Source organism: Parasteatoda tepidariorum, chromosome 7 (genome assembly GCF_043381705.1).
Source record: "Parasteatoda tepidariorum isolate YZ-2023 chromosome 7, CAS_Ptep_4.0, whole genome shotgun sequence".
NCBI classification, from domain to species: domain Eukaryota; kingdom Metazoa; phylum Arthropoda; class Arachnida; order Araneae; family Theridiidae; genus Parasteatoda; species Parasteatoda tepidariorum.
In genome coordinates this window covers 83,875,890-83,902,595 of record NC_092210.1, presented here as the reverse complement: position 1 = coordinate 83,902,595, position 26,706 = coordinate 83,875,890, and the positions used below count along the sequence as shown (strand labels likewise).

General features: G+C 25.7%; 1 protein-coding gene across 1 annotated transcript in view; it reads left to right on the top strand.

Annotated features, from left to right (window-relative positions):
• LOC107456089 (inactive dipeptidyl peptidase 10-like) overlaps positions 1-26,706 on the top strand; it is a 253,685-nt gene that overhangs the window by 199,662 nt on the left and 27,317 nt on the right. Inside the window, exons 3-8 of the mRNA XM_071183704.1 lie at positions 10,795-10,893; positions 22,345-22,439; positions 23,281-23,355; positions 23,468-23,520; positions 25,292-25,373; positions 26,474-26,594. Coding sequence (XP_071039805.1) covers positions 10,795-10,893; positions 22,345-22,439; positions 23,281-23,355; positions 23,468-23,520; positions 25,292-25,373; positions 26,474-26,594 — 525 coding nt within the window. The remainder of the gene's footprint in view (positions 1-10,794; positions 10,894-22,344; positions 22,440-23,280; positions 23,356-23,467; positions 23,521-25,291; positions 25,374-26,473; positions 26,595-26,706) is intronic.

Genomic DNA, 26,706 nt, shown 5'->3' with positions numbered 1-26,706 from the left:
TTTAATGTTGTAACTTTAAATACACATTTAAGAAATTTTTGTGAGGTATTTAAAAATATGCATGATGCATCAATTCAAAGGAATGAATTCAATTAATTTATTTATTACTTAATTATTATTATTTAATTAATATTATTTAATTATTATTATTTAATTATTATTATTTAATTATTATTATTTAATTATTATTATTATTTAATTATTATTATTTAATTATTAATATTTAATTATTATTAAAATTTAATCGTTATTTAATTAATTCAATTATAATTCAGTTATTATTTTTACACAAGAAATAAATATATGCAATTTTTGATGTAAAAAAAATTAGGAAATGTATTATATAAATCTTGTGCAGTCTCAACACACTGATGGTCCGAAAATACAGTCTCAAAGTACTATAAATATCACTCCTCACCTGTTTATTCATTTTAGTTGCACAAGCACGTTTATGAGATCAAAAAAGTTTCAAAGCAAAAATAAAGTATTTTTAAGCAAGATACATCCTTATTTAATAAAAAAAATCAGGATAGAAAGCAATCATTAATTGTTTTGTAACTAAACATTCTGCAATTAAGACTATATATATATATATTCTGTTTTTACGTGTTATTTTTACCTATTGAGTTCTATTTTATTTGTTGTAATTTATTTGTGTAATTAATTGCTTCGAAGGAAACTCAGAGAGACTGTTCTCGTCACATAAGCATACCAACACTATAACATATGAAGAAAAAAATATTATAATTTTTAAAAATTATTGTGAAAAGCTTAAGTAGAAATAGTTTGAGGTATCGAATTTCATTAAGAATCTATTTTCAGAATTTTGCAATTAAAAAAATCTATTAAAAGGGATCCTATCATATTGATTTTTAAAGTTAGAAATATGCTCGAATTGTAGCTTATGTAGAGAGTGCTAGAAAAAACCGATTAATTTAGACAAAATTTCGACCAATCAAGAAATGGAGAATATTTTTAAAATACATTAGTTTATAAATTTTGTTAAAAAAATGCAGCGTATGATATGATTAAGACTCTGCAAGGAAATAATTTAATAGAAAAACAATTTCACTAAAATCCTTATAATATGGATTACAATTAAGATTCATTAGAAAGATTATTTAAGATTTATTAGAAAAAATTGACCAATTTCTTAGAGGTATATTTCTTACACATTGGTATTAAGCTAATAGATACTATATTTAGTGTATATGTAATGATATTAACTGTAACTAACTGAAACTTTAAAACTGTCTTTTGAACGTTATTTTTATAATATTAAATTATACTGAGTCTAATTAGTTGCTAATAATTACTTTTACATAATGAAATTTCTTTTTAATTTTCAAACAACACTTGTTTCAATGTATTCAACCAATCTTAAGATGTTTCTTTTTATAAAAATTCCGAATGTTCTGAACTTGATTTATTTATATTTTATCAATTGATTAAATTATACTCCAAGCAATTGTTTTTAATTATCATCTACCTGCAGCTATAATTATTATTTTTATTCTATTTGAATTTTCAAAAATTTCTATTTGTGAGCTATACATCATTTCTTAAACGTGTGATAAGTCTTCCAAGAATACGTGAACATTTAATTCTAAGTTCTCAAAGGACACAGTTATAGGAGAGCTTTTCAAAAGCACATTAATGCTTGAAAAATCTCTAGATTTACTTTCCCAAAGTTTATTTTGAATCAAATTAAATGAATTCAATAAAAGTTTTAGCTTATTCATCTTTTAACTTGGGCTTTCTATTTATTACAATGCGCGAGTAATTTTCCGTTGGAAAGAGATTTTATTTATTTCAATAGCGTTTTCACGCTGCTAAAAGTGTTTGATTTAAAGCTTATAAACTTCAAATCATTGTCGAAGAAAATATGCATGAAGTACAGTAAAGTTATTAGTTTTAGAAGTAATATATTTACAGTGAAGTACTATTTTGATAAAAACATCAATGATGATCTAGCAGACGTAATTTATTTTATTAGTGATGATTTTCTTAGATCTGATAAGATTTTTATGCACATCTTAATTCCAAAATGAAAATTATTTAATGGCTTTTTGGATAATATAGATATTTTATAAACTGTTTTTTTTTTGCTTCTATTTTATTAATAGAAATTCAAACAAAATTACTCAAACAAACAAAAAATGCTTGCAAATTAAAGCAGAAAAAACACTTGTTAGGGAACTATTTGAATATAAATTGACAAATTATTTTTCAGAATTTCGATCTCTGAATTTAATGATTTAAAATAAACGATGTGTTGTGCATTATTTTGAACTTATTCATTTACGTTATTTTATGCTTTAATAGATCCTTCTGCTTATTTCTAAAACCTATTATGCGTAAAAATGCGAAGTTTATTGTGAAAAATGTAAATTTTACAGCTTTTATTTAGCTTTACAAATCATCATCATCTGTTTTTAAACTAAATTCATTTTATAGCAAACTGTTCTGCTAAATTTGCTTATTTATTCTGTTTTGATTAGTTTATTTTTGTCCGTTAATAATTTAATAAATTTTTAATTGAGGGATTGTTTAATGAGTGCATTTTAAGTTGCTTTTTATTTTGAAAAATTCTTTTCTCAACTCTCTATTTTTATAATTATGTTTATAATTATAATTAAAATATCAATTAAATAGTGTAATTATCTCAAAATATAATTGCCACAATGCATAAGAAACATTTTTCTTAAATAAATTTTGATTATGATGAAAATGATATGTTATCTCTTTAACGCAAAATCAAAAAAAATAAATAAATTTAAAAAAATGTAAATAAATTCAAATCTTAAAAGAAATGCTTTAAAACAAAAAAAAATGAGCCTAAATATTCAAGAAGCTTTAAAATTTATTTCTGATGAAATATGAAATCGTCCCTTTTTATTTTTTTCACAGAAACGTTCTTTAATTCAATTAGTGGTATTAGGTCATACATTTAATGGGAAAAAGGGACAACAATTGTTGCCATGATGCCACTATCTTTAACTTCTGATGATAAAGATAAATCTTAGAAATAGCTTCACCATTTTCATCCATGACTCTTTACGAACATTTAAGACTAAAATCCGATAAAATACTGAATGCAAGTTTTTAATCTCTCTAAGAGCTATCTCCTCTATTATCCCAGTGTGGGCTGAGAGTTCGAGGAACATCGTAACTTTAATTACGAACGATAAATCAGAATTACCCTTTTCTGAGGTGGCAAATAGTGGAGAAAATTTTTTTAGTTGAAGTTTAATCAATGAGTCTGGAAACATTTTAGCGTTTTGAAAGGCGATGAATAAATGGTAAGCTATAACTCGGTAATTTAGGTAAGCTATGACGCTTTTTGCGATTAAAATTGCATGATATGTTAGTATTTAATAATTATGGAATCAGAAGTTATAGAAGTTTAGAAATAGCGAAAAATGTTTAATTTGAATGATTGTCTCACAAATTATAAAATGTGATTAGGTTCACAATTTATAGATTTTTGTCGAACGCACACAATACTGGCATTGAAAGTAATTTTAATGGTCGAAGTTTGGAGAATTAACAAACAATTTTATTGAACTAAAGGGCCAGACCATCAGTTTTAGTTTTAAAAAAATAACTTTAATTTAGTTTAATAGTTGGCTTTAAAACTATTTTCACTAAAAAAAGATTAAATGCTTCTTCATCATCATCATCATGGTTGGCCAGACAGCCCACAATGTGAGCCAATGCCTTCCTCTGAAGATTTCTCCATGGCGACCTCCGATTTATCTTTGATCTCCAATTTTTTTCATTAATTGCGAGAAAATCAGACTCCACTGAGTCAGCCCATCTCTACCGTGGCCTTCCCCGCTTTCTTTTTCCAGCGGGTCTAAAAAGCAGTATCCTTTTTATTGTGTTGTCGTCACTCATTCGAATCACGTGGGCGATCCAATTCATTCTATTTATTTTTATGTATTCAATAATATCAGGTTGCTTATAAATCGTGTACAATTCAAAGTTAAATCTCCTTCTCCAGTTATTGTTTTCATTTACACCACCAAGTATACCCAGCAAAATCTTTCTTTCAAATATTGTGATACAATTTTCCTCCAATTTTGTCACTGTCCAAGCTTCAGAAGCTTGACATACGTCAAGACTGGCCGGACAAGAGTTTTGTAGATTAAGAACTTTGTTTTGCTGGAAAGAAATCTGGATTTAATAAATCTTCTCAGCCCGCAGGCAGCCCTATTCTCCAAATAGAGTCGGTTTTCTATTTCAGGAGTAATTCTGATGTGGATGGTAATAATTGATCCTAAGTAACATATGAAGAAAAAAATATTATAATTTTTAAAAATTATTGTGAAAAGCTTAAGTAGAAATAGTTTGAGGTATCGAATTTCATTAAGNCATTGTCATCCAATACTGAACTATGTGCCAAATTTGAAGTTTGTAGCTAGTCGGGAAGTTAGTTTAAAATCGATTACAAAATTCCACCCGGACAGACATACACGAAGGCAAGTTTATATAAACGTGGTAAAAAATTTATTAAAATAGTGAAAACAATTCTATCCCTTGTTTATAAACGATACGCAAAAGCAATTTGGCGACAGAGCAGGTTTGACTTAAAAGTTTCCGCCAAGAATGCCAAGCGGTGCCGAAACCGTGAGCATTTCCGTGAGTGCGGCCGGACAAGAGTTTTGTAGATTAAGAACTTTGTTTTGCTAGAAAGAAATCTGGATTTAATAAATCTTCTCAGCCCGTAGGCAGCCCTATTCTCCAAATAGAGTCGGTTTTCTATTTCAGGAGTAATTCTGTTGTCGGTGGTAATAATTGATCCTAAGTAAGTAAAACTCCTCACTGTTTCAAATCTATAAGAATTTATTTCAAGATAGGGGTCAGGGACTCTTCATCATAAGCTAATAATGATGAAAAGCGTAGAGTTGATTTCTCTGTGGTTAAAAGCAATGAGCTTTAATAATCTTGGATTTAGTGCAATACTTAACTACAATAATTGTGCTTCTGAGGCAGTTTTTGCTTAAATTTTGTAATTATCTAAGATATTTATGAAAGGAATTGTGTTGAAGCGTTTCTTTTTCCTCTAGTCAGATTAGTTATGTGTCAAACTTATTCTGTACTTTAGTTTTTTTAAAAAAAGGATCATTTAAAAAAGGAAATCAAAAGGATTTCTGAGTTTAGAATTACGCTTTTGAAACCAATAGTGCTTATAATAATTCATGCATTTCTATTCCTTTGAGGAGTAAAATTTTTTCTTAAAAATATCCAAATAAAAATCAAGTCAATTTACAAGTTTAAGGTCAACTACTTGAAACCATTAGTGTTTACAATAGTTTACACATCTCTAATGTTTTGAGATGTAAACAGTGATAGAAGGCCAATAAAGGCATTTTCCCATTATATCTGAATTTAACAGCACTGTCACAATCTGGCTTTTTTTAAATTCAATAAAACAATGAAATGCCAAGATAGATTTAACCCAGAATTTTGAAGCTAACTCGAGATACCTAATTTTGTAATCTTTCTAAAAAAATAACTTTTTGCAGTCTAATTGCTTCTCATATGATTTACATTTCTGAGAAACATTGATGTAAATGTATAATAATGTAGTGTAAATGATTGGTTATACGCAGGCTTATTTTTGTAGACTGTTTATAATGAATTTTATTGTTTTTTTTTCAATATTATGTATTAGTTCGAACAAGATTACTACACCAACATGAAATCCAAATCTGAAAATAATTCCAATATGAACAGTTCGGGTCTCTTAAACAAATCTAGTTTGAAGTTATGTAATATTGTAATATTGCAAGCATTTCAGCTATATGCCCGAAATTCTCTACTGAATCCTTTGTATGTCGTTATTATGAAAAGACGTGCAATGTATTTTGTCATAGCAATTATCCATAGAATGAAATGTTTTTTCTTGTATTGTTTTGTCATTTTAAACATTAATCTACATTAATTATATAAGTGCATAAGCTGGTTGGTCAGTGTGTTGCGTAGACTTTTACCTTTTTCGGTAATTTTAATAAATGAAAAACGATTGTTAAAAATAATTATTATAAATGTCAATGTTTATCTGAAGATTATTTTATGAAGCGACATAGCTTAATTACTTAATAAATAAAAAAGAAAAATGCATCATTTTCAGATTTTATTTTGAATAAAATGCAACACTGCTACCATTAATACAACAAAAACGTGGTTAAACATTTTCAAACATTCTAAACCATATTATAGTCGAAATTGTTTCAAGATAAACCTTATTTTCAGTTAAAGTTTCCTATTGCATTACGCGTTATAAAGGTTTAACTTGATCAAATGTTTGCATCAATCTAACAGCTTTTTAAAGTTGAAGTATACTTATATCGTACGTATATCGTATCGTATCGTATCGTACGGAACTACCAATATTATGATTTGAAAATCTTTTTAAGAAGAAGATATAACATGCAAATAGGGGAAAAGTTCCTATTGAGAGACAATCTTGATAAAATTTAGATTCGAACATAATAATTATGATGTTTATCATCGAGTGTACTTATAACAAAATTAAGTCATTAGAAATCAGTTTAATTTGCAAAAATCAAAAGATGCTGTTTGAAAAAGAAATATTGAATCACATGTTAACACGTTAGTAATATTAATGTTTACAAAAATGTTAACAAAATAAAGGAAATATGTTCAAGGATAGGATATAGGTACATAATACATACGATAAGATAGTGCAAGTACATAATACATACGCAATGTTTCGTTATTAATCCTAAATAATAAGTAAAGAATTTAAACATTCCCTATAATTCCATTCGTTTTTTCTTCTCTTTTTCTGTTTTTTCGTTTGATTTGCCAAACAATAGCACAATATTAGTCTTCTTTCCTAACAGCTTAATTCGATTAACATTGCGATTGATTGCTTCACGCTTATTTCAAGAGGAAAAGGCTTATATTAGTATGTCTATCACCATTATCAGAAAAGGGATAAGATTTCAGAATAAATAGAATCGTTTCTAATTTTAGACATGATTTAAACCATACACATGATGGTATCACTTATCAAGTAGGATTCTTGCATAAGAAGGAATGCATATGAAACACTTCTTTATATAGTTGATTTAAGATAAATTGAAATATATTTATTTACAAATTTATGATAAAAAATATTATATAAAACATGAAAGAATACTCGATGACATTTGGATAATATTTATTTGTCAACGAAGAGCCCAAAATATCAACAAAGCAATTTGTTTAAGCATTGGTCCATACTCACCCTATAAAACATGAAAGAATACTCGATGACATTTAGATAATATTTATTTGTCAACGAAGAGCCCAAAATATCAACAAAGCAATTTGTTTAAGCATTGGTCCATACTCACCTTGTAAAACATGACAGAACACTCGATGACATTTAGATAATATTTATTTGTCAACGAAGAGCCCAAAATATCAACAAAGCAATTTGTTTAAGCATTGGTCCATACTCACCCTACACCTGATTGAACACCTATTTCTTCCCCTGTAATCTTCGCATGTTTTTGATTGAGTTAACCATCTCCATCTAACCACTTTGTTATTAATTAGAAAGCTGAAGAGCGCAATAATTTGAGAAAAGAGGAGCGGAGAAAAAGTAAAAAATAAATAATAGTTATAGAAACTCCATATTCATATAGTTCTGATTCACTTACATATAAGAGGCTGAGACCTTAATAAAACGTTAATAAGCGTTAGGCGCAGTTCCGTGTATGATTGCAGACAATTTGATAATTAAGAAAGTAAATAAAAACTGAACATGGGACTTTCTGGATTATATAAAAATATATTTTACAATTTTCTTAAGAACGATTTGGTTTCTAATTAACTATAATAGTAATATACTGACCTTACAACATCAAAAGAGACATTTTACAATAAAGAATAAGGATCATAAGATAAAAAAATATTCTTTATTACCCGTTTATGCCTCTAAGGATTAAAAAAAATATGCAATTGTAAAGGAATTTAAGATGAACGAAATAAAGCTAAAAACAAAGTTACCAATATGAAGTAAAATAAAATAAACATGCGTTAAAATTAGATATACTAATATAAGCAGTTTACAATAATTGTTAAGAAGAAAAATTTAAAGAATGTGGTTTTACCTTTATCGTATAAATCAGTTTGTAAAAAAATATAAAAAAAATTAAATTTCAGTACTGTCATCTATGAAAAAAAGCACATATAATAATAATAGGAAAATTTGAGCAACAAAATCTATAATAGGTAAAGAAGTTATTAAAAATAATTTAAAAAAATAATATTTAAAATGTAAAATAGTTAAAAAAAATCAAATTGGTAATATTTTTCGGGTTTAACATACAAACATAAACTTGGAATAAACCCATTTATTGGTTTTTCTTTACATGGGGCGACTGTTTATGAGCCAGAACCTGCATACATGAATAAAAAGCCGTTTATGGACTTTATGATTCATTTATACATTCTTTCATTACAATAAAGTCAACACGTATTAATGGCATTCATCGAGAGTCCCCGTTAATAGGTTCGAGCCCCATTCATACTTAATAATTATTGTACTGGGCAGATAAAATTTAAAATTATTAAATTAAAGCTACAATTTCGTTGTTTACTTGATTAATTAATCGATTCAGCGTAGAAGGCCATGCATCCCAACTATTATGTCAAATGACTTTAGATAAATACAAATTTACGATTCCAAAAATAGTTAATCAAGCCGTAAGTAAAAAAGTAAGTAAGTAATAAAGTTTTGAAGGCTATAATTATATTGACACTTGGTGCGCCATGGTGAGGGGGTGACTAGTGTCGGTGCTACAAATTCTCTCGGTGGTACTTGCATAATGAACGATATTTTTGTTTTGACTAAGACTCAAATTTTTGTTATTTTTTTTAGAAAAATGTTTTGTTTACATCACATTGAAAGTATCTTTAATGTGATTTGTAGTCTTTAATGCATTTCCATTATTGTTGTGCCACTATAAAGTGAAATCCTGGAATTTTTCTCGATTTCCCGGTGTTTTTCTTTTTTCTTACTCTATAACCTTGGCCAAGTTGCCAGTTACTTTTAATATAATTTAGACTTAGAATTGAATTGTACTCTTTTTCATTATAGTCTTAGTTTTCTTGATAAAAATAGGGAAAGAAAAAAATATACAAAATATACTTATGAGACATTTTTCGAAAGGGAAATAAAGATCGTTCAAATTGCTAAAGCGAATATTTAACTATACGGCAGTCAGCTGTTTTGAAGCTTCAAATGATGCTATTCGATAACACAAAGTAGCAAACATCTTTGCTTAATCGCTTGCACTAATGACTAAAACAGTTTACTTATTGCTCATTTTTTGCGTTAAGTTACATTTTATAAGTGTAATTTAAAGCAAATTTGAGTCATATTTCCTAATATTTTTTTTCCTTGCAGTTGCTTATGGGTTACTTACTTTTAAAAGTCCAACGATAAAACCCTACATACTCAGATATTTTTCTTTGTTATTAATAGAAGGAAATTAAATACTGATATATTAAATAAATGTAACAAATACAATACATTTTGTTTCAAAGGCATAGTTTTTTGTTTTAAAAAAAATCATTTTTTTGACGTTGTAATTAAATAACAATGGAAGTCGTAGTTGAACAAACGTAAAAAAGTGATTATTCCATAATGAAAAGCAAAGAAAACTGTATATGTACGCTTCTAATATTGTTGAAGCTATTAAAGTTTTGTTTTTTACTTAATATAGATTGTTTTATAAATATATATATATATATATATATGCTTAAAAAAGCTGTATTTTTTAATCAGTACGAAAGCTTGAAATAAATTCATTGTATTGTGTCCAGATCAGTNTATATATATATATATAAGAAATTGTTTTCAATATTCATTTCAAGAGATATTTTTTCACCAAGTTAACATTTTATGTTGGGTTTTTCTAACTTTGAAATACTATGTTAACATTTTTCTAAACTAGGATAGCATTAAAGACTATAGGTTACTTACAAAATAATATGAAAGTGGAAATATTTTTAATTTGGATTTAAATTTATTTTTTAAAAAAAGTTGCTGCTTGTATAATGTAGAAGCAGTTTTGTTTTTTTCTAAGTGTTCTTGAGTTTATTTTTATTCCTAATATATCAAGTTTGAGAAGAAAAAAAACCTGTATATAATTGCCTCATTAATAATTTTGATTCATACCTTGTCAAAACTTAAAATTTGAAGTACTATTAATTATATATATTCCTAAAATCTGCTTGGTTTGGAATACTAAACCTATATACAATAAATATATGTACAGTGTAACTCAATATAGTAACTTTAAAATTTAAAATGTTCTAAAAAAATCAGATTTTTGCAATTTTATTTTAAAAAAAATTTAATGGTGTAAACACAGTTTTTTTTATGAAAGCATTTTCAAACCAAATGAAATGAATAACCAAAAATGGCAATTTAGAAGAGAATGACCAGACTCTCTCTTTATACAATTATACCAAATAGATTTTTTTTTATCATAGTTGAGACATATTAAAATACTAAGTATCAATTTCTTGAAAAGAAAAATTAAGAAGACAGACTAATTTTTTATTCATTGAAACGTATTTGCCAAATAAGCGAACAAAAAGACAGCACTTTGATGAATAGTTCCAATGTGAATTAAGGATATATTGAATGATATATTTAAATATAACTTCTTGATATTTTATACTTTATATTAACATTATTCATGTATCTTCTTTGGAGTAGAAAATAATAGCATTCAGATTTAATGTGTCAATTTTAATTTTCAGAAAAAAAAGGAGATGGAATCCCAGGAGATCGAATAAAGTTAAATGAAATTATTCAAGACACGTTTGATCCCAGACGTTTCAATGGAAGTTGGATATCAGGTAAAATTAAGTTTTGTTCATGGTTAATTTATATCTAATTAAAAATCATTTAACTGCAATCTGAATAACAAAGGAAACTCGAAATCTGTAGTGAATGGTTTTAATTATTTAGCGAAGTATGCATTATTTAATCCCTATTATATTGCTTTATTAATTAAATTTGGAAATTAATTGTTATCTTTACTTAACTCTAATTGTTATTTTGATTTTTAAGGTTCATTTAGAAGAATTCTTAAATTTAGAGATTAAAAAATTTCCATTTCTTAAAATAAGTACAAAAACGTTCCATTTCAAAAAAGTCTTATTTCGAGGAAAACAATTATTGATTTTTGAATTTTGCTAATTTAAGTTGTGTTGTTTTATTTTTAGTTTGCTTGTTTAACGATGAAATTACTTGCTTCATGCAACATTAATTAATACTTGTTTCAAATTGAGTTAGTAACTCGTGTTTATTTTACAGATTTTAAAAAATTTCTGAGTCATACCGACTTACTCGGAATGAGAGGTTAGTTGAAATTGTTGGAACAGTTTTGTTAAAGCACATTTATAGATTCTACATTATTATTTTATCATTAAATTGTAGCCCAGTTGTTCACTAAATAAGGATCACCACAGTGATAGTCATATTTAGAACAAGTATTTTACAATAATCAAATTTCTGTAAGCCATATGCTGATTAGCTCCGTTCGCCTCTACTCTTAAATGCGAAATACATTTTACTATTTCATTGTTAATTATTGTTTGTTTTTAATAAAGATAGTGTAAATTTATATTTATCAGAAATCAATACAAAAATGATAAAAAAAAATCTATTTCTATTTAAAGTGAAATAAAACATAGAAAATAATGCTGTTCTTTACAAACAGAGAACAGTAGAGCGCGTCACTTGAGTAAAATGTTGAGATGAACTTTTAGTTAGAATACAAGTTTATTTCAAAAGTAATATTCCTAGCACGTAGAAGAGAATTCTAGTAAAATTACCGTTCTGAATGGTAATGACATTTCTGGTACAAAAAACTACCCATAATTCTGGTTAATAAAACTAAAATATACGGTATTTAAGCCATTCATTTGGTAATTGTTTTGATCATATGGTAATGGTTAAACAGAAATTCTGGTTTCTTATTACCACATATTTAGTAACAATTACGAAACTGAAAAGTAAATTTAACCAAATAAAAAGTTTTTATGTCATTCTGTAGAGTATCATGAAAAAAGTGATAAAGTTACAATGTTTATCACATTTCATTTATAACTATATTTTTTCGTTAATTTTACCTAAATCATTCCCAAAACACTGCTCTAAAAATTACCGATCTTTTTTGGTCTTCTTATAGAGTCAGAAATATGGTAAATTTTACAATATTCTGGCAGTTTCGATCAAACTTTTTTTCTTAGTGTGATGCAAACACACAATTATATACATATTTTCATATTATATTTTATTTTAATATTAAGTAATTTTGTGTTTTTATAATTTAATAAATACAAATTTGGTTACAGCTGCATTATGCGCTTTTCTAATTTGAGTTTATGAAGTTAATGTTTAATGTTATTTTACCGTCCATTTTTCAATATTTATTAGAAATTTGTGTTTGTGATTTTTTTCCCCAACAGAAGCAAACTTATTTAGTCCAATTCAAAAAAGTCATTTTTAATATTTAACTTCCCTTTATTGAATATTTTTTTTTGTTAATTTTTTTCTGTAAAATATTTAACAGTTTGGTTGCTGATAATGTAACGAAAAGTTTTTTTTTATCGTTTAGAAAACAATTGTATTAATATCAGATACAGAGCTCTTGTTAAATTTTAAGTGATCTTGAGAATTAGAAAGTGATCGAAAAACTCTAATGGCGATAAAATCTATTCGGTGATAAAATGCTGATACAATCTTCTTGCAGAATTCTGGAAATAATTTAATTAGTATCGTCATTTGCTATCAAGTTACGATTGACATTTTACTCTAAAAATTTAGAAAGTAAAATGAATTTTGATATACGGTATGATCTATTCAGTGATAAACTTTTGTTCGTAACAGTCAGGCAACCATTACAACTTATATCGTCAACAGAAGCATACAGCTACAATTAAAATTTGATAAATTTAGCTTATCAAAATATGGTGGAAATTTCTATTGACATTAATTTTTATTAAATAACATGGCGAGAAACTCAGCATAAAGCAAACTAGAAATAATTATACATCCAACTGTTTTCAAGTGCAGAGATAAGTTGCAATTTGATTCTTTTAGAAGGGTAAAACTTTGGTTGATAATAAATGTAAATTCTTAGTTACAGTTAGATTTTATAATTTTATCTAGACATAAAAAGAGATGAAAATTTGATTAAAGAAGATTGAAAAAAATTAATTAAAAGATTTGTTGATTCTAATATCAAAGCAAACTAATAAACGTGTAATAATTACCCCTGAAGCATCTATTTATTTTTCCGGCTCTTAGAATTACGTTCATTTCGTTTTATTGATTACTGCATATTGATATTATGTTTAGTAAAAACAAATAAAAATACATGTTTTTTTTACAGTTTTAGGGAGTTAAAAATATGTAAATCAACTCCCATAAAGTTTTCATAAATTACTTTTAAATTAAATCTTCCATATAATTTTTTTTCCAGTTTTTTAATCATAAAAAAACAAGAGATATTTTTATTTTATTTTCTTATTATAAAAAAAAACAGGAGAAAGTTTTTTTAAATTTTCTAATCAGGGAAAAAAACATTGTATTTTTATACGGAGTTCTCAGACATTCTATGAAATATTTATTTACTATTAGAAAATCGCCTTTTATTTTCAGAAAAACTTTCGAATTACTTTTGAAACAATCCAATATTTGGTATTAAATTAAAATTCTACAACATCTAATTCTAAGATTATTGTTTTTTTTCTTCTTCATATTGCAGAAAACAATTTTTTTCCTCCATGATAGAACTTTATCTAGAAGTAATTATAAAAGTTTAGTTCTTAAAATTGGGGTCTGCTAAACATTTAGTTAATCGTATTTTTTTAAACTTAAAATCAAGAAATAAAGTGTTATAAAACTTTCAAGTTTCCACTTGAATAAACAAAAGAACTATAATGCAAATTAGTTTAAAGAAAATTGATTTTCTTCTAAACTTATTTATAATAATAAAATTAGAATTTTGTAATGTGTGTGTTTCTCCAGAACCTTTTATGGAAGTGTCCAAAGGCGTTCGAGCAGTGGATTGAAGTGGAAATTCTAGCCTTCGATACTAAATATCGATTTTAATTTTAATCATATGGCTCTTTATTCATGCATGGAATAGAACTTGCCATTCATAAAAGTAAAACTGCAAACATCTCTGCTTTTTTCATATATTTTAAAGATTGCATTAGTGATGTTTGTTAATTGATAATAATCAGTCGTTTACGTGTTATTTTATATTTATTTTCTTATTCGATATGTCAGTCAAATTTATTGATCAACGTGAAAGTGGTAGCAAATTAGTATTTGTAAAACTAAGTTATTCTACCTCGAGCAAAGTGTTTATTTAGTTATAGTTTTGTTTTATAAGGACTTTTCTATAAAACTAAAGAATTTAAATTTTACATTGATTGAAATAAATAAATAATTTATGTACTGAAAATCAAAATTAATAGAAAAATAGTACTTATTCGCTTAGGAAAGATGTAAAACTTCAATGATGCCTGAATAATTTCGGTAATAGGTACTAATTGAAATAATAAAAAGCTGTACACTAAAAATCAACAAAATGTATAGAGTTATAGGTGAAAGTCATTCAAGACAAGTGTAAAGAATCACAAAATAATTAATGACGCCAATAATCCTTAACTGACATAGGTAATAAGTTCAAATCGAAACAAAAAATGCTGCATACTAGATAACATTCCAATACAGGAAAAGAGCTTATTAGTTAAAGAGGAAGGCAAAAAAAAAACAAAAAAAAAACACGATACCATATGTGTCACTAAATATGTGTACTAAATGTGTGTTCTTAATTTTGGTATAGCTACTCACTGAAATAAAAGAAAAGATCAAAATTTAAATGTTGTACTATAAAGCAAAGTTAATGATAAAACGGTTGTAATTCGTTTACGAGAAGCCTAAATATCGCCTTTCTCTTATTGTCACCAATGACGCTCATTTTATTTTGGTAATAGGCGGCTCCACTGCTATTTTTTAATTGGTGCAGTTTTAATTTGCACCAAATATGCTAATGTAGGTACAATGTCTTATATTAGTATATTTAGTTCCTATTTATAATGCATTAATGCTGTTGAGCTAGATTGAAGAGAGTATGGGAAGAGAATTTTATGACCTTCAACGGAGTTAGTATTGTATGAAATCGCTTAATTGTGCTATATTTTAACTATCGTGAGTTGGTATCGATCAAAAAGATTATGTTAAATATAACTGAATGCAGTTTAACTTTATTGATGATATGGATTGGAAAAAAACTGCTTTGTTTAACATAATAATGTTAATTACCGGGAATGACAGAAAATAATAATAAATAAAAAAATAGGAATTATTTTATCTCGATTAATTGCGATGGTAAATGTCTTCATTTCGACGAAAACGGGCATTTAGCTAGAAAAGAATAATCACGATCTAGCCAGTAAAGCCAATCAAATTTCTTTGAAAAAGACGTAATTTAATCCGTATCTGTTTTATTTTATTTTTTCAAAATAAATAGTTTCCATTTCGTCCGAATTGTACTTAAATCAATCAATTCTGGAAAGTGAAAATCGTTCATATCACTTTCCAAATATAATTGAAAACAGCATTGCAATTGAAATCTACACTCTGGAAATACTGGCGTACATATATGTGAGCATCTATACATCTTATAGTTTTAAAAAATATATAAATGTAAAAAGTGTTAACTTTTAGATAGTGTAAATATAAAATAAGTTTCAAGAAGATGATTTCTAAAAAATCAGTTTTTTATCATATAATGATTAAAAAAAAAGAAGAAAAAAAGAATCTTGTATGTTGATTGCTTAAAAAGAAATGCGAGCAAGTTGCAGATTCGAATTCAAATTTAATTACTCTCAATTCAAAATTAGGTTTTGATACTCTATGACTTGTTCAATTATACTCAATCGTGTCTTGTCAATGAAGGAAAAGATAAAATAAAAGTGATTGCCTTATTCATAAAAATCAAATTGAAGCTCAGTTTTATTGAAAAGAAGCAAATTCACTCTTAGAAATTCTAATTTAGTTCTTTATTTACCATGCCTTTTTCCTTTTCCATTTTTGGAGCAATAATTTGATTCTTGAAATCGAAAGAGTCGTGCTCTATTCTTTTCTATCAAATTCGGCTACTATTTGCTAAATTTTTACTACAAAAGAAAGACGAAATTATATAAAAATGATAAGTTTCAGGCTTATTCAATTGAAAAAAGGTAATCCAGGAACTTAGGCAATTAGGAAGGCAAAATGTTTTTAGCTTGGAAGCAATGCTTTTAAATATCATCTCCACATGTAAATGGAATGGGATTTTTAAATTACCTTTTAAAAGTTTTATAATATAAAATGCATTATTACTAATTTTTTTCTCTCAAAAGTGAGTAACGTTTGAAATCAAACTCATTCAAAATAGTGCATTATTGTTAAGACCCATCTATGTTTTCTTTTTAGACTAATAAAGTTGTTTAATGCTAGGATAAAAATGTTTAATTCAAATGTAAGGAAAATGCTATTATTATTCATGAACAATGAAATTAAAGTTTAAATTTTAAATATTAAAAACAATGTTTCAATTAAAGTTGTCTTTTGTTTCAGGTAAATAAAAATGACTGCACAACTTAATTAATAATATATTTTAAGATAACGTAGATAAATAAGATAATTTCCAGACATTGTGATTCATATAATTTGGTATTCTCAAAAAGAAAATTCATTTCAAGATAAGTAGGCATTATATAAAAATTAGTAGTTAAAAATAAGAGGAATGTAATATGCTTTAATAATTATATTTTTAATTTTTCGATGCTAAAAATGATGCTCCTTATTAGATTTTTTTTCATATTTTAGTTAATAAACTGTAAATGTTAATAAACTTTATTAAAAATATATCTGGTGTTAATATGCTTAAATCATTTTTATATGTTATGATACGTTTCCACAATACTGAGAAGTATTTGCAAAACTAAATCTTTTCTTCATAGTTAAGAAGATTATTTAAACATAAATATGCTTCATTCAAAAAATAAAAGTTTAGAAGAAAACGAACGTGCCACGCTTTAGTAATTCTTGCTTAAATGAATGGAATTCTAGTTTGCATTTTAAAGTATTAGAAATGATTGTTTTAATTGCTATTGCTTTCTGTAAATAAAACTGTATGTATCTCTTTATTAGAAATATATTTTGAAATAAATTATTTTAATTTTATTGAAGACTTCGAAACTATTTAAAAATAAAACTACTTTTATCAAAAGTAGGAACGGAACAAAAAAACTAATGTAATGCGCTTTTGTAAATCAAGCTTAAATGAACGAAATTATAATTGAAATTTAAACATAACAGAAATGATGTTTTTGTTTAAATGTTTCGCTTATTGAAGAATAAAACTGAAAGCATTTTTATTTCCAGTTGCGGGGAATAGAAATAAATACAAGTAGAAAGAACAGTAAACAAATCTGAATGTATGGCTTCATTAAAAATATATTTTGAGTTCATTTACTTTATATAAAAATTATTTCCATACGTTATAAAGATTGGTAAGTTGTAAATTATTAAATCCTTGTTTATAAATTGACACGTAAACCGAATAAAAACGCTGTCATTATTAGATTTCTAGCAAGCTTGCTAAATGGAGTTTTTACTTTAATACTTTTTTATTTTACGAGTTTCATTATTTTAGCTACGTCTGTATTCAAACAGTTGTTACTGTTTTAAAATATGTTAAAAAATGTTTTACTACCCACGTTCAAATTGCGTTTAAATATAAAATAAACTATAGAGTTTTAATTAGATCATGTATTTTGTAAATTATTATTTTTCTTTCTATTTAAGGAATAATTATTTATTTGATTAGAGTACTAACAAGAATCAACTTCAGTAATTTGTTTTTGAGCTGAAAAATTGAGGAAAAGACATAATTATGAAATAAAACGAAAATTAAACTATTTTCGATTTCTATAGCCTCTTTCCCTTAAGAAACTATATTCTTTTTTCACTCAATTATTTTTATTTTGAAGTTGGCTTTACTTGGAAACCAACCCATGCATTTCACTTTATCCACATGATATAGAGAAACTGCTCGATGATCTAATTAAGAGTTGGCTAGAATACTGCTTTGACTACGAGAAGGCGTTAACTATCTTAGCTGAAATGAACAGAGCCTTGCGGCCGTCTGTTGTTTGGAGATCAAACTACCCGTAACGGACACATTTTACCTTGTTAATTAGTGAGACATGCTCCTTCTGGGGCCCATTCCAAATGGCTTATTTGAAAACACTTAACTTGGGTATTAAGGAAAATAACGACAACTCCGAAAATCAAATAGAAAAGGATCTAATTCGATTCATATGATGTAAAGCAAACATTGCTTGTGAACAACACAAATTTTTATAAATAAATGATAATATTTTTTAAATTGTTTAATACATATAGTTCATTAAAACGCACTCTGTGCAAGTGTTCTTGCTAGTTATTCATTTCTATTGCTCTTTTTCTGTATAATATATCTAAGTTTAGATTTTGTGTACATAAAGTTTGATTATTTTAAGCTAATATGAACCATTATTAAGATATTGAATGATAAAATTTTATTTGTTATTTGAATATTAACTCTTAAACAATTAATTATTAATTAAGTAAATTGAAACCCTAAAATTAAACCTATTGCAAAATTTAAAGAAGATTAGGAACCACAAAAATACGAAATAATAAGTTGCGTGGTCATTAAGGTTTATCGTGTGTAATCTGTGCGCAATAAAGTTTAAAAAAATGACACAATGTCAGCACATAATCAGTAATATAGATTATTTAGTTAAAAAAATATAGAGCCTGACTCATCACCAACTTCTAACCTTAATCATAACAAATTAAAAAGTCATATAATGTATGTATGGATTTTTAGTGACCGTTTTACACCATGCTAAACATATTATGGTCTGACAGCTAATCAACATAAGTTATTGGTTTTAAGCAAATGTACGCTAAGTAACAGATTAAGAAGAATTAATTCTACTTATTATTAAGTATTGACAAAAAATATATGCTACACTCACATTAGATACGACAATTCAAAAAATTATAATTAAATGGGTTTTGAAAGTTTAACAGAATCACAGAAAACGATAAAAGCAGTTTTCAAGATATTTTTGCTATTTTGCGCAGTAATGAAACTACTATAAATTGGCAAAAATTCAAATTTCTTTTTGTGTGAATTTTTATTTTATTTGGTATGCATTGTTATCCTTATATGTATGCACAAACTATTCCCAATTGTCTCAAAGAAATAGTTGTTTTAATAATGATAATGAATCATAGGATTATAATAAACCTGGATATATCATAGTTTCTGAGTTCAAATAATTCGTTTTAACGTAGATAGGTTATGAAAAATTTAAAAAAATTTAAAATCTTAAAATAAGAAATGTTTAAATGATTTAAACAGTCCCTATTTTCTGTAAAACGTAGTTATATTAAACACAAATTTAGCGATGCTATTATTTCAAATTTTACCTAATGTGGAAATTAGGGGATGAGACATATGAGAAATTATAAAATTGCTTTGAAGCTTATCTGAGCTGCTTCATAAAATAAATCGCGCAAATATCAAGTAAATTAAAATAGCATTATTATAAGACATAAAATATACTAAAAAAACCCTTCTAAAAATGTTAAAGTAAAACTTACAACAAACATGAACCATGGCAAACAATAATACAGAAACCAACAGATTTTAAATATTTATTACTGATAATACAATCATAAATATGAAAACATATTTCTCTAACTTTCCTGAAGAAGTTTAGTCGTCTTACTGTATAACTAATAGTACTAACTGTATAACTACATAGATTGAATAAAAATACTTAATATTGAAACGAACTTTCTTATACCAACAAATATAGCTGGCAATTGATGTATTGATTGAATTATGCGCACATGGTTAACTACTATAAATGACACATAAAGCAGCCATCTTATCATAGGATTAGGATTGATGTTTAGAAATTATAATTATGACATGCGATAATATCTTTAAATAATCGTAAATAATCATCTATATTAAATATTCAATAAATAAGGCCTAAATAAATTATCATATGCATCTATGAAATTGATTAAAACCACAGTACTGAGGTTAGTATTTAATTTAATTATCAGAATATTCGTATATTCAAAATAAATCTTATAACGAAGAAGTGATAGTATACTTTATCTAGAAAATGACTAACAGTTTAAGGAAAATGCATGATACATAGGGACAGATTATAAATTTACTTTTCTGTCTTTCTAAACATGTTAAGCTTCATTTAATTAAATGGTAAATTCATTGTATTTGAAAAAATTTTTTATTAATAATTAAAGGGCTGTAACTGTCAAAAATGTATATCATTTTTTTTATACAAATATAAAAAAAGAACAAAATATGTTTGAATTAATCATTGTGTTTTTTTAAATTAATCAAAAATAAATAGTTTCTTTTTTCCATAAACTAAGACAGTTGTCTCAAAAAATAGGTCATGATGAAATGACTGCGAAGCATGTTTTTTACTGTTACGTCGTATTATTTTGTGATATAAGTATATATAATTTTTAGTTTAAGCGTAAAAATTTCTAAAACACAAATTTAAAAGTCAAAAGATATTACGCAGCATGGCTTTGATCACTCAGTTTCAAATATCGAACTAACAATATTAATAATCATGAGAGAAATAATAAAGTTCAAAATATTTTCATGATATATCAAATAGTGTGCTCGTAATTATGTGTGATCAAAATTTTAAGACTCAAAGTAATAATTTTTTGCGAGTACCATTATTTTTATAAAAAAAGGTTTTGACGAAATATGTTAGTTGAAATACTTTTAATTTTTAAAATTGCGTTTTCTTAGAATTTTAATAGTTTATTTTATTACTAAATCTGTTATTTTTCGTTATTGCTAAACGTAATCAACGTAAAGTTCAAATAAATAAACTCATTCTGTAGGAAAATGTAAAATTGTCTTTAATGTAATCAAGAAATCCCCTGTAATAGAGTTTGAAAATTTCTAAGAAATAATTCAATTACACCTTGAAATGCTTTAGCCTTCTGGAAATAAACACTGCAGATAATATATTAAGTTTAATGTGGAATTTTGCCAGTCAGAATTTATTTGGTAGATGAGCTTAAAAGTTAGACACAATTAAATCAAATTAAGATTTATTTTTAACTATCAGTAATGATCTTTAAAAATTATTTAAAATTTTCTAGTTTGTTTTAAACATTGTTTTATCAAGAGCATATCAAAAGGTGTCGAGCTTTATTAATTTAAAAATCCCTCAAATTCAGATTCTTAAGTATTTTGATTCAATTGTTTATAAATATTTGATTATATATATATATATATATTTGATAAACTTATTAGAAATATTTGAACGATAAATTCATTAGCACTTTTGATTTTAGTGATACCAGAGCATTATATGAAGAAAAAAATTATACAATTTGTTTAAAAAAATAGTTTACTATGATAATCCAAATGTTATTTTTCTTCTGCTTTTGAATACTCATTTTTCTATCATTTTAATTTTTTTGAATTATGAAATTTAGTTACTTTCTTTCTGATCTCCATTGAATAAAATTTTCTTACACTGAAGACATCGTTTATTTTAAGTAGGCAGAAAAAGAAATTTTTTCCCTTTTTATGAATTGAAATACATCAATTTCAGAAGCACTTTTAAACAGACAACTAGTTATAAGAAGGTTTTTTCCCTAAAGAAAGTTTTAACAGCAATTTGAAATAAAATTTTAAATTAAGTAATGTGCATAAAACATAATAATCAAGACAAAATACGTTGAATAATATCTCATCAAACTATCAGATTTCAAGACAAACTTTGTCAACTGTAAGTTCAAAGTACATGAATAATATATGCTTCTTAATTATGTGTAGACGATAATTTAATTACGATATTGAACTGAAAACTTATGTTCTCTAAGTTGACATTTGTTTTTCTTTTCTTATCATATTAATATTCTTATCATACCAACATTTTCTCCAAATATAAAATGAAACTATTACTTGAATGCATCATAGTATAGTAAGAAAAAAAGTTTGGTCAAACTTTCAAATTAAATTTTAATACTACTTGAAACTTTTTAAGAAGTATGTTTGTTTTCAAATTTTTAAAAAATATAGGGGAAATCATTGCCTTATATTATCTTCAGCACCTACTTGATAGTCGTACTTAATAATATATTAAGATCGTTTACTATTATTCTGTTTTCAGATGATCAGTTAGAATTTAGAGATAAAAATGGCCACTTAGTTATGTATTCCGTGCGTACTAAATCATCAAAGGTTATTTTAGAGAATACAACTTTTGTAAGTATATTGTTTTATAAGTATTTAATGTACACATTTTGTTCTATTTTAAATCATTAGTAAGTTATAACAAGCAAATATTCTAATTTCTTGAAAGTTCTTGGTCCTTAAGGAAATGTTTAAAGTTTTAATTCTTCATAATTTCTACAATTTAAGAAATATGTTTCAAATAAAATGATCTCAATCATGCATCTCACCATCATTATATTAAACTCTATATAGAATACCTGTATTCAAAGGCAAAGTAGGAAATTACTTGCTATTTCGCAAATTTTCAAGCTATTTCGAAGAATAAGTAATGTAAAAATCTACAGGCATTCTTTAATTATATAATTAAGGAAGTTATATAATTGTTTTATACTTTTCATTTTTCATTTTATAGAAAGAATAGACATTTTATAAAGTTCTCATCTTTCATACTGTGCTAAAGGATAAGGCTTTCTATAGAATGTCCGGAAGCGATTTTATAATCCAGTGACGTTTAACGTCCCACTCCCCAACATAGCATTTTTTTAAATAAAAAAAACATGATTCTTGACATTGTTTTAGTTCAGGTAAAAAATTTTAAAAATAATAAAAGCTAGTATTAAAATTGGGACTAACTACAGTCTAGAATAAAATCTCCAAAGGAGGGAGCCAGTCGTTAAAGGCCCCTGGATTGTAAACTAGCTGTCCGGAATAATACATTGACAGTAAAATATACAATTGGTATATTTGTGCTAGAATGAAATTTAATTAAAAGTAGTTAATTTTTTGTGTATTTGTAACATTAATACTAGTAATTAAATCTTTTGTTTCACAGCCATATTTTACTTAATGCATTTTTTATTATTTTCAACAGTCTGATTACGATGTAAAGAAATACAGTATATCGGCCGATCACAATTATGTTCTCTTGCTTCACGATGTAAAAAAGGTACACTGTCTTTATTTTTTATAAAGTTTAAGTAAAAATCTGTTGCATTTTGGTACTATCATAATTTAAAGTTCTTTAATTCCTGATACAAAATATTTTTCTTCTTTTCCAGCTTTATAGATATTCATTTAATGCAAAATATAAGATTTTTGATCTAGAAAACAAGTGAGTAGGGAGTTTTTATATCTATAGATGCTGTTTCCTTTCAGGTTTGTAGTTCAACTTAAAAGATGAACCTAAATAGTTTTAACGAAAGGAAATCAAACAATTTAGAAAACTAAAAGCTTAAATTGAGAAATTTTTAAGTTTCAAGCCATGTGTCTTGAGTAGCGTAAAATAATAAATGGTTATAGCATAAAAAATTGATGTGTGTAACTTTCCTTATTCTCAATATCTTTATTTTAAGCAGGGCTGATTGTGCTCCGGAAAAAATCCGGATTTTCAGAATTTTCGCTAACAGTGTCCGGAAGTTTCCGGAAATCAAATTTTCAAAGGTTTATTTTATTTTATTTGTTTGTAAGGGAGAGACAGAGATATACTTTATAACCTTATATTCATGATTAATAATATCGATTTTTTATCAGTAAACAGTTGTTATAATCATAAACTCAAGAAAGACATATTTGTAAATTTTAATTACTTCTCCAGGTCATCATAGGTATGTGTAAATAGTATAGGTATGTGTAAAATTTTAAATATATTTTAAGTAAACTAAGAAATATTGAGAAAAAGGGTAAAAAACCTTGTTTAAATTTTTTTCTATTTTTTCAATTCAAACTGTCTTTTTTTTTAAATTTTTTAAACTCAATTTTCCGGAATTTTGACTTGGGCTCACAATCACCCCTGTTTAAGTTAAAAACAAAATAATTTAGAAATAGTTATTAAATTTTCTTGAAAGACATAAAATATTATTTTTTTTCTCTTTTATCTTAGTTATTATAATCAATCAATAGCATTTATGAAGCAGTATCACTTAAAAATAATTTTAATGAAATTGTATTTCCTAATTATGTATTTCCTTTCCTTTTTAATTTGTGCATTTCCTTTTAAAAAATTGCTTTCAAGAGTTAAAGATTTTTTAGTCCCTTACTTGATTAATTAAACACTCTATTAAAAATTTTATAAAGCTTGAACCATAATAGTATCAAATAAAGCTGCTTTATCCTTTTCTAAGATATACCTTATTATCGTGAAATATGATCCTACTAAGCCTTCATATCTCAATATTGCAGATCATCTTTAAGGGAAACGTTTAAATTTTACACATTATAAAAGACATTGCAAACTTTACACGGCATTGAAGGTATGGATACTATACCTTGCCAGATTGGTTCAGGTGTTGTCAGAATTGGTTCAATTGGTGTCAGAATGGTTCAAAAGAGTTTTATATAATTTTCTTGCAGTTACAAGTTCGAAAACGCACAATTGATATGAATAGGTAAATAAAAGTGTCTTTAGTTGATTTATAAAAATACTAAATCATATGATACATATGAAAGAATAAATGTCTGCCATTCTACATATTGAATGAAATTTTTATCGTATTATTAGATAATATAGATTAGATATTATAATGCAATTAATAATAAAGGCCATGGATTGTGAACAACATTGCCGTAACTTTTATATTGTCTTTGAGGAATAAAGAATGAAAAGAAAAACAATTAAATATATATTTAAAAAAAGGGTTTTCGGTTTTTCTGCTCCGAAAAACTTCAGTTACTTTAAAAACTGCAAAATGTAATGCAGTAAGTTTCGTTGAAAAATATAGTTTAACGTTTTCCTAAATGTTTGGATTAAAATGACTATTCTATTACAGTTCATTTCATAAAATATGCTACCTGCTGTTAAAAGTTCATAGCTGTTTAAAATAATTGTTAACCAGAATAAATTAAATTTATAATTTTCTAAATAATGTTTATTTTAAAATTTCTAGAACGGTTTCACAACTGCATCATCCTGAGGACTTTGAAGGATATTTGCAGTATGCTGCATGGGGCCCTCGTGATAATCAATTAGTAAGTTAATATTAGTAAAATTGTTATTAGGACAAGTATAGAATTAGTAAAATTTTTATAAATGAAAAATTATGTAACTGTAATTTATATAAATGCATATACAGATATCGTACGTAAGAATAGCTATAATAAATTTTTAAAGAAATACAGTTTATTAGCAAAAATATACGTTACCCATTGATGTCTTTTTATTTTTTGGATATAATTGTTCATCAAAACTACTTGCTGTTTAAAGCGCATTGTCTTAAATTTAAATCTATAATGGATATTAATTCAATATTTTTAATTTTAACATTTTTAATAGGTTTATGTTTTCAAAAATAATTTGTAACTTTAAATGATATAAATGCATATACAGATATCCTATGTAAGAACAGCTATAATTAATTTTTAAAGAAATACAGTTTATTAGAAATGCAGTTTATTAGAAATACAGTTTATTAGAAATAATATACGTAACCCATTGATGTCTTTTTATTTTTTGGATATAATTGTTCATCAAAACTACTTGCTGTTTAAAGCGCATTGTCTTAAATTTAAATCTATAATGGATATTAATTCAATATTTTCAATTTTAACTTTTTTAATACGTTTATGTTTTCAAAAATAATTTGTAACTTTAAATGATGTAAATGCATATACAGATATCCTATGCAAGAACAACTATAATAAATTTGTAAAGAAATACAGTTTATTAGCAATAATATACGTTACCCATTGATGTCTTTTAATTTTTTTGGAAATAATTGTTCATCAAAACTACTTGCTGTTTAAAGCGCATTGTCTGAAATTTAAATATATAATGGATATTGATTCAATATTTTTCATTTTAACATTTTTAATAGGTTTATGCTTTCAAAAATAATTTGCAACTTTAAATGATATAAATGCATATACAGATATCCTATGTAAGAACAACTATAATAAATTTGTAAAGAAATACAGTTTATTAGCAATAATATACGTAACCCATTGATGTCTTTTAATTTTTTTGGATATAATTGTTCATCAAAACTACTTGCTGCTTAAAGCGCATTGTCTGAAATTTAAATATATAATGGATATTGATTCAATATTTTTTATTTTAACATTTTTAATAGGTTTATGTTTTCGAAAATAATTTATACTATGTTCCTGAAGCAAATGGTGCCCATTATCCTGTTTCTAATAGTGGAGTTGATAAAATTATATTTAATGGTATTCCAGACTATCTTTATGAAGGTAAGGTTTGTTTTAAATTATTTTATATATATATATATATATAACAAACCATTAAATCACAAATGCGTTATACATTGCAAGAACTTTTGTCTAAATTTATTTTTCTTTTTAA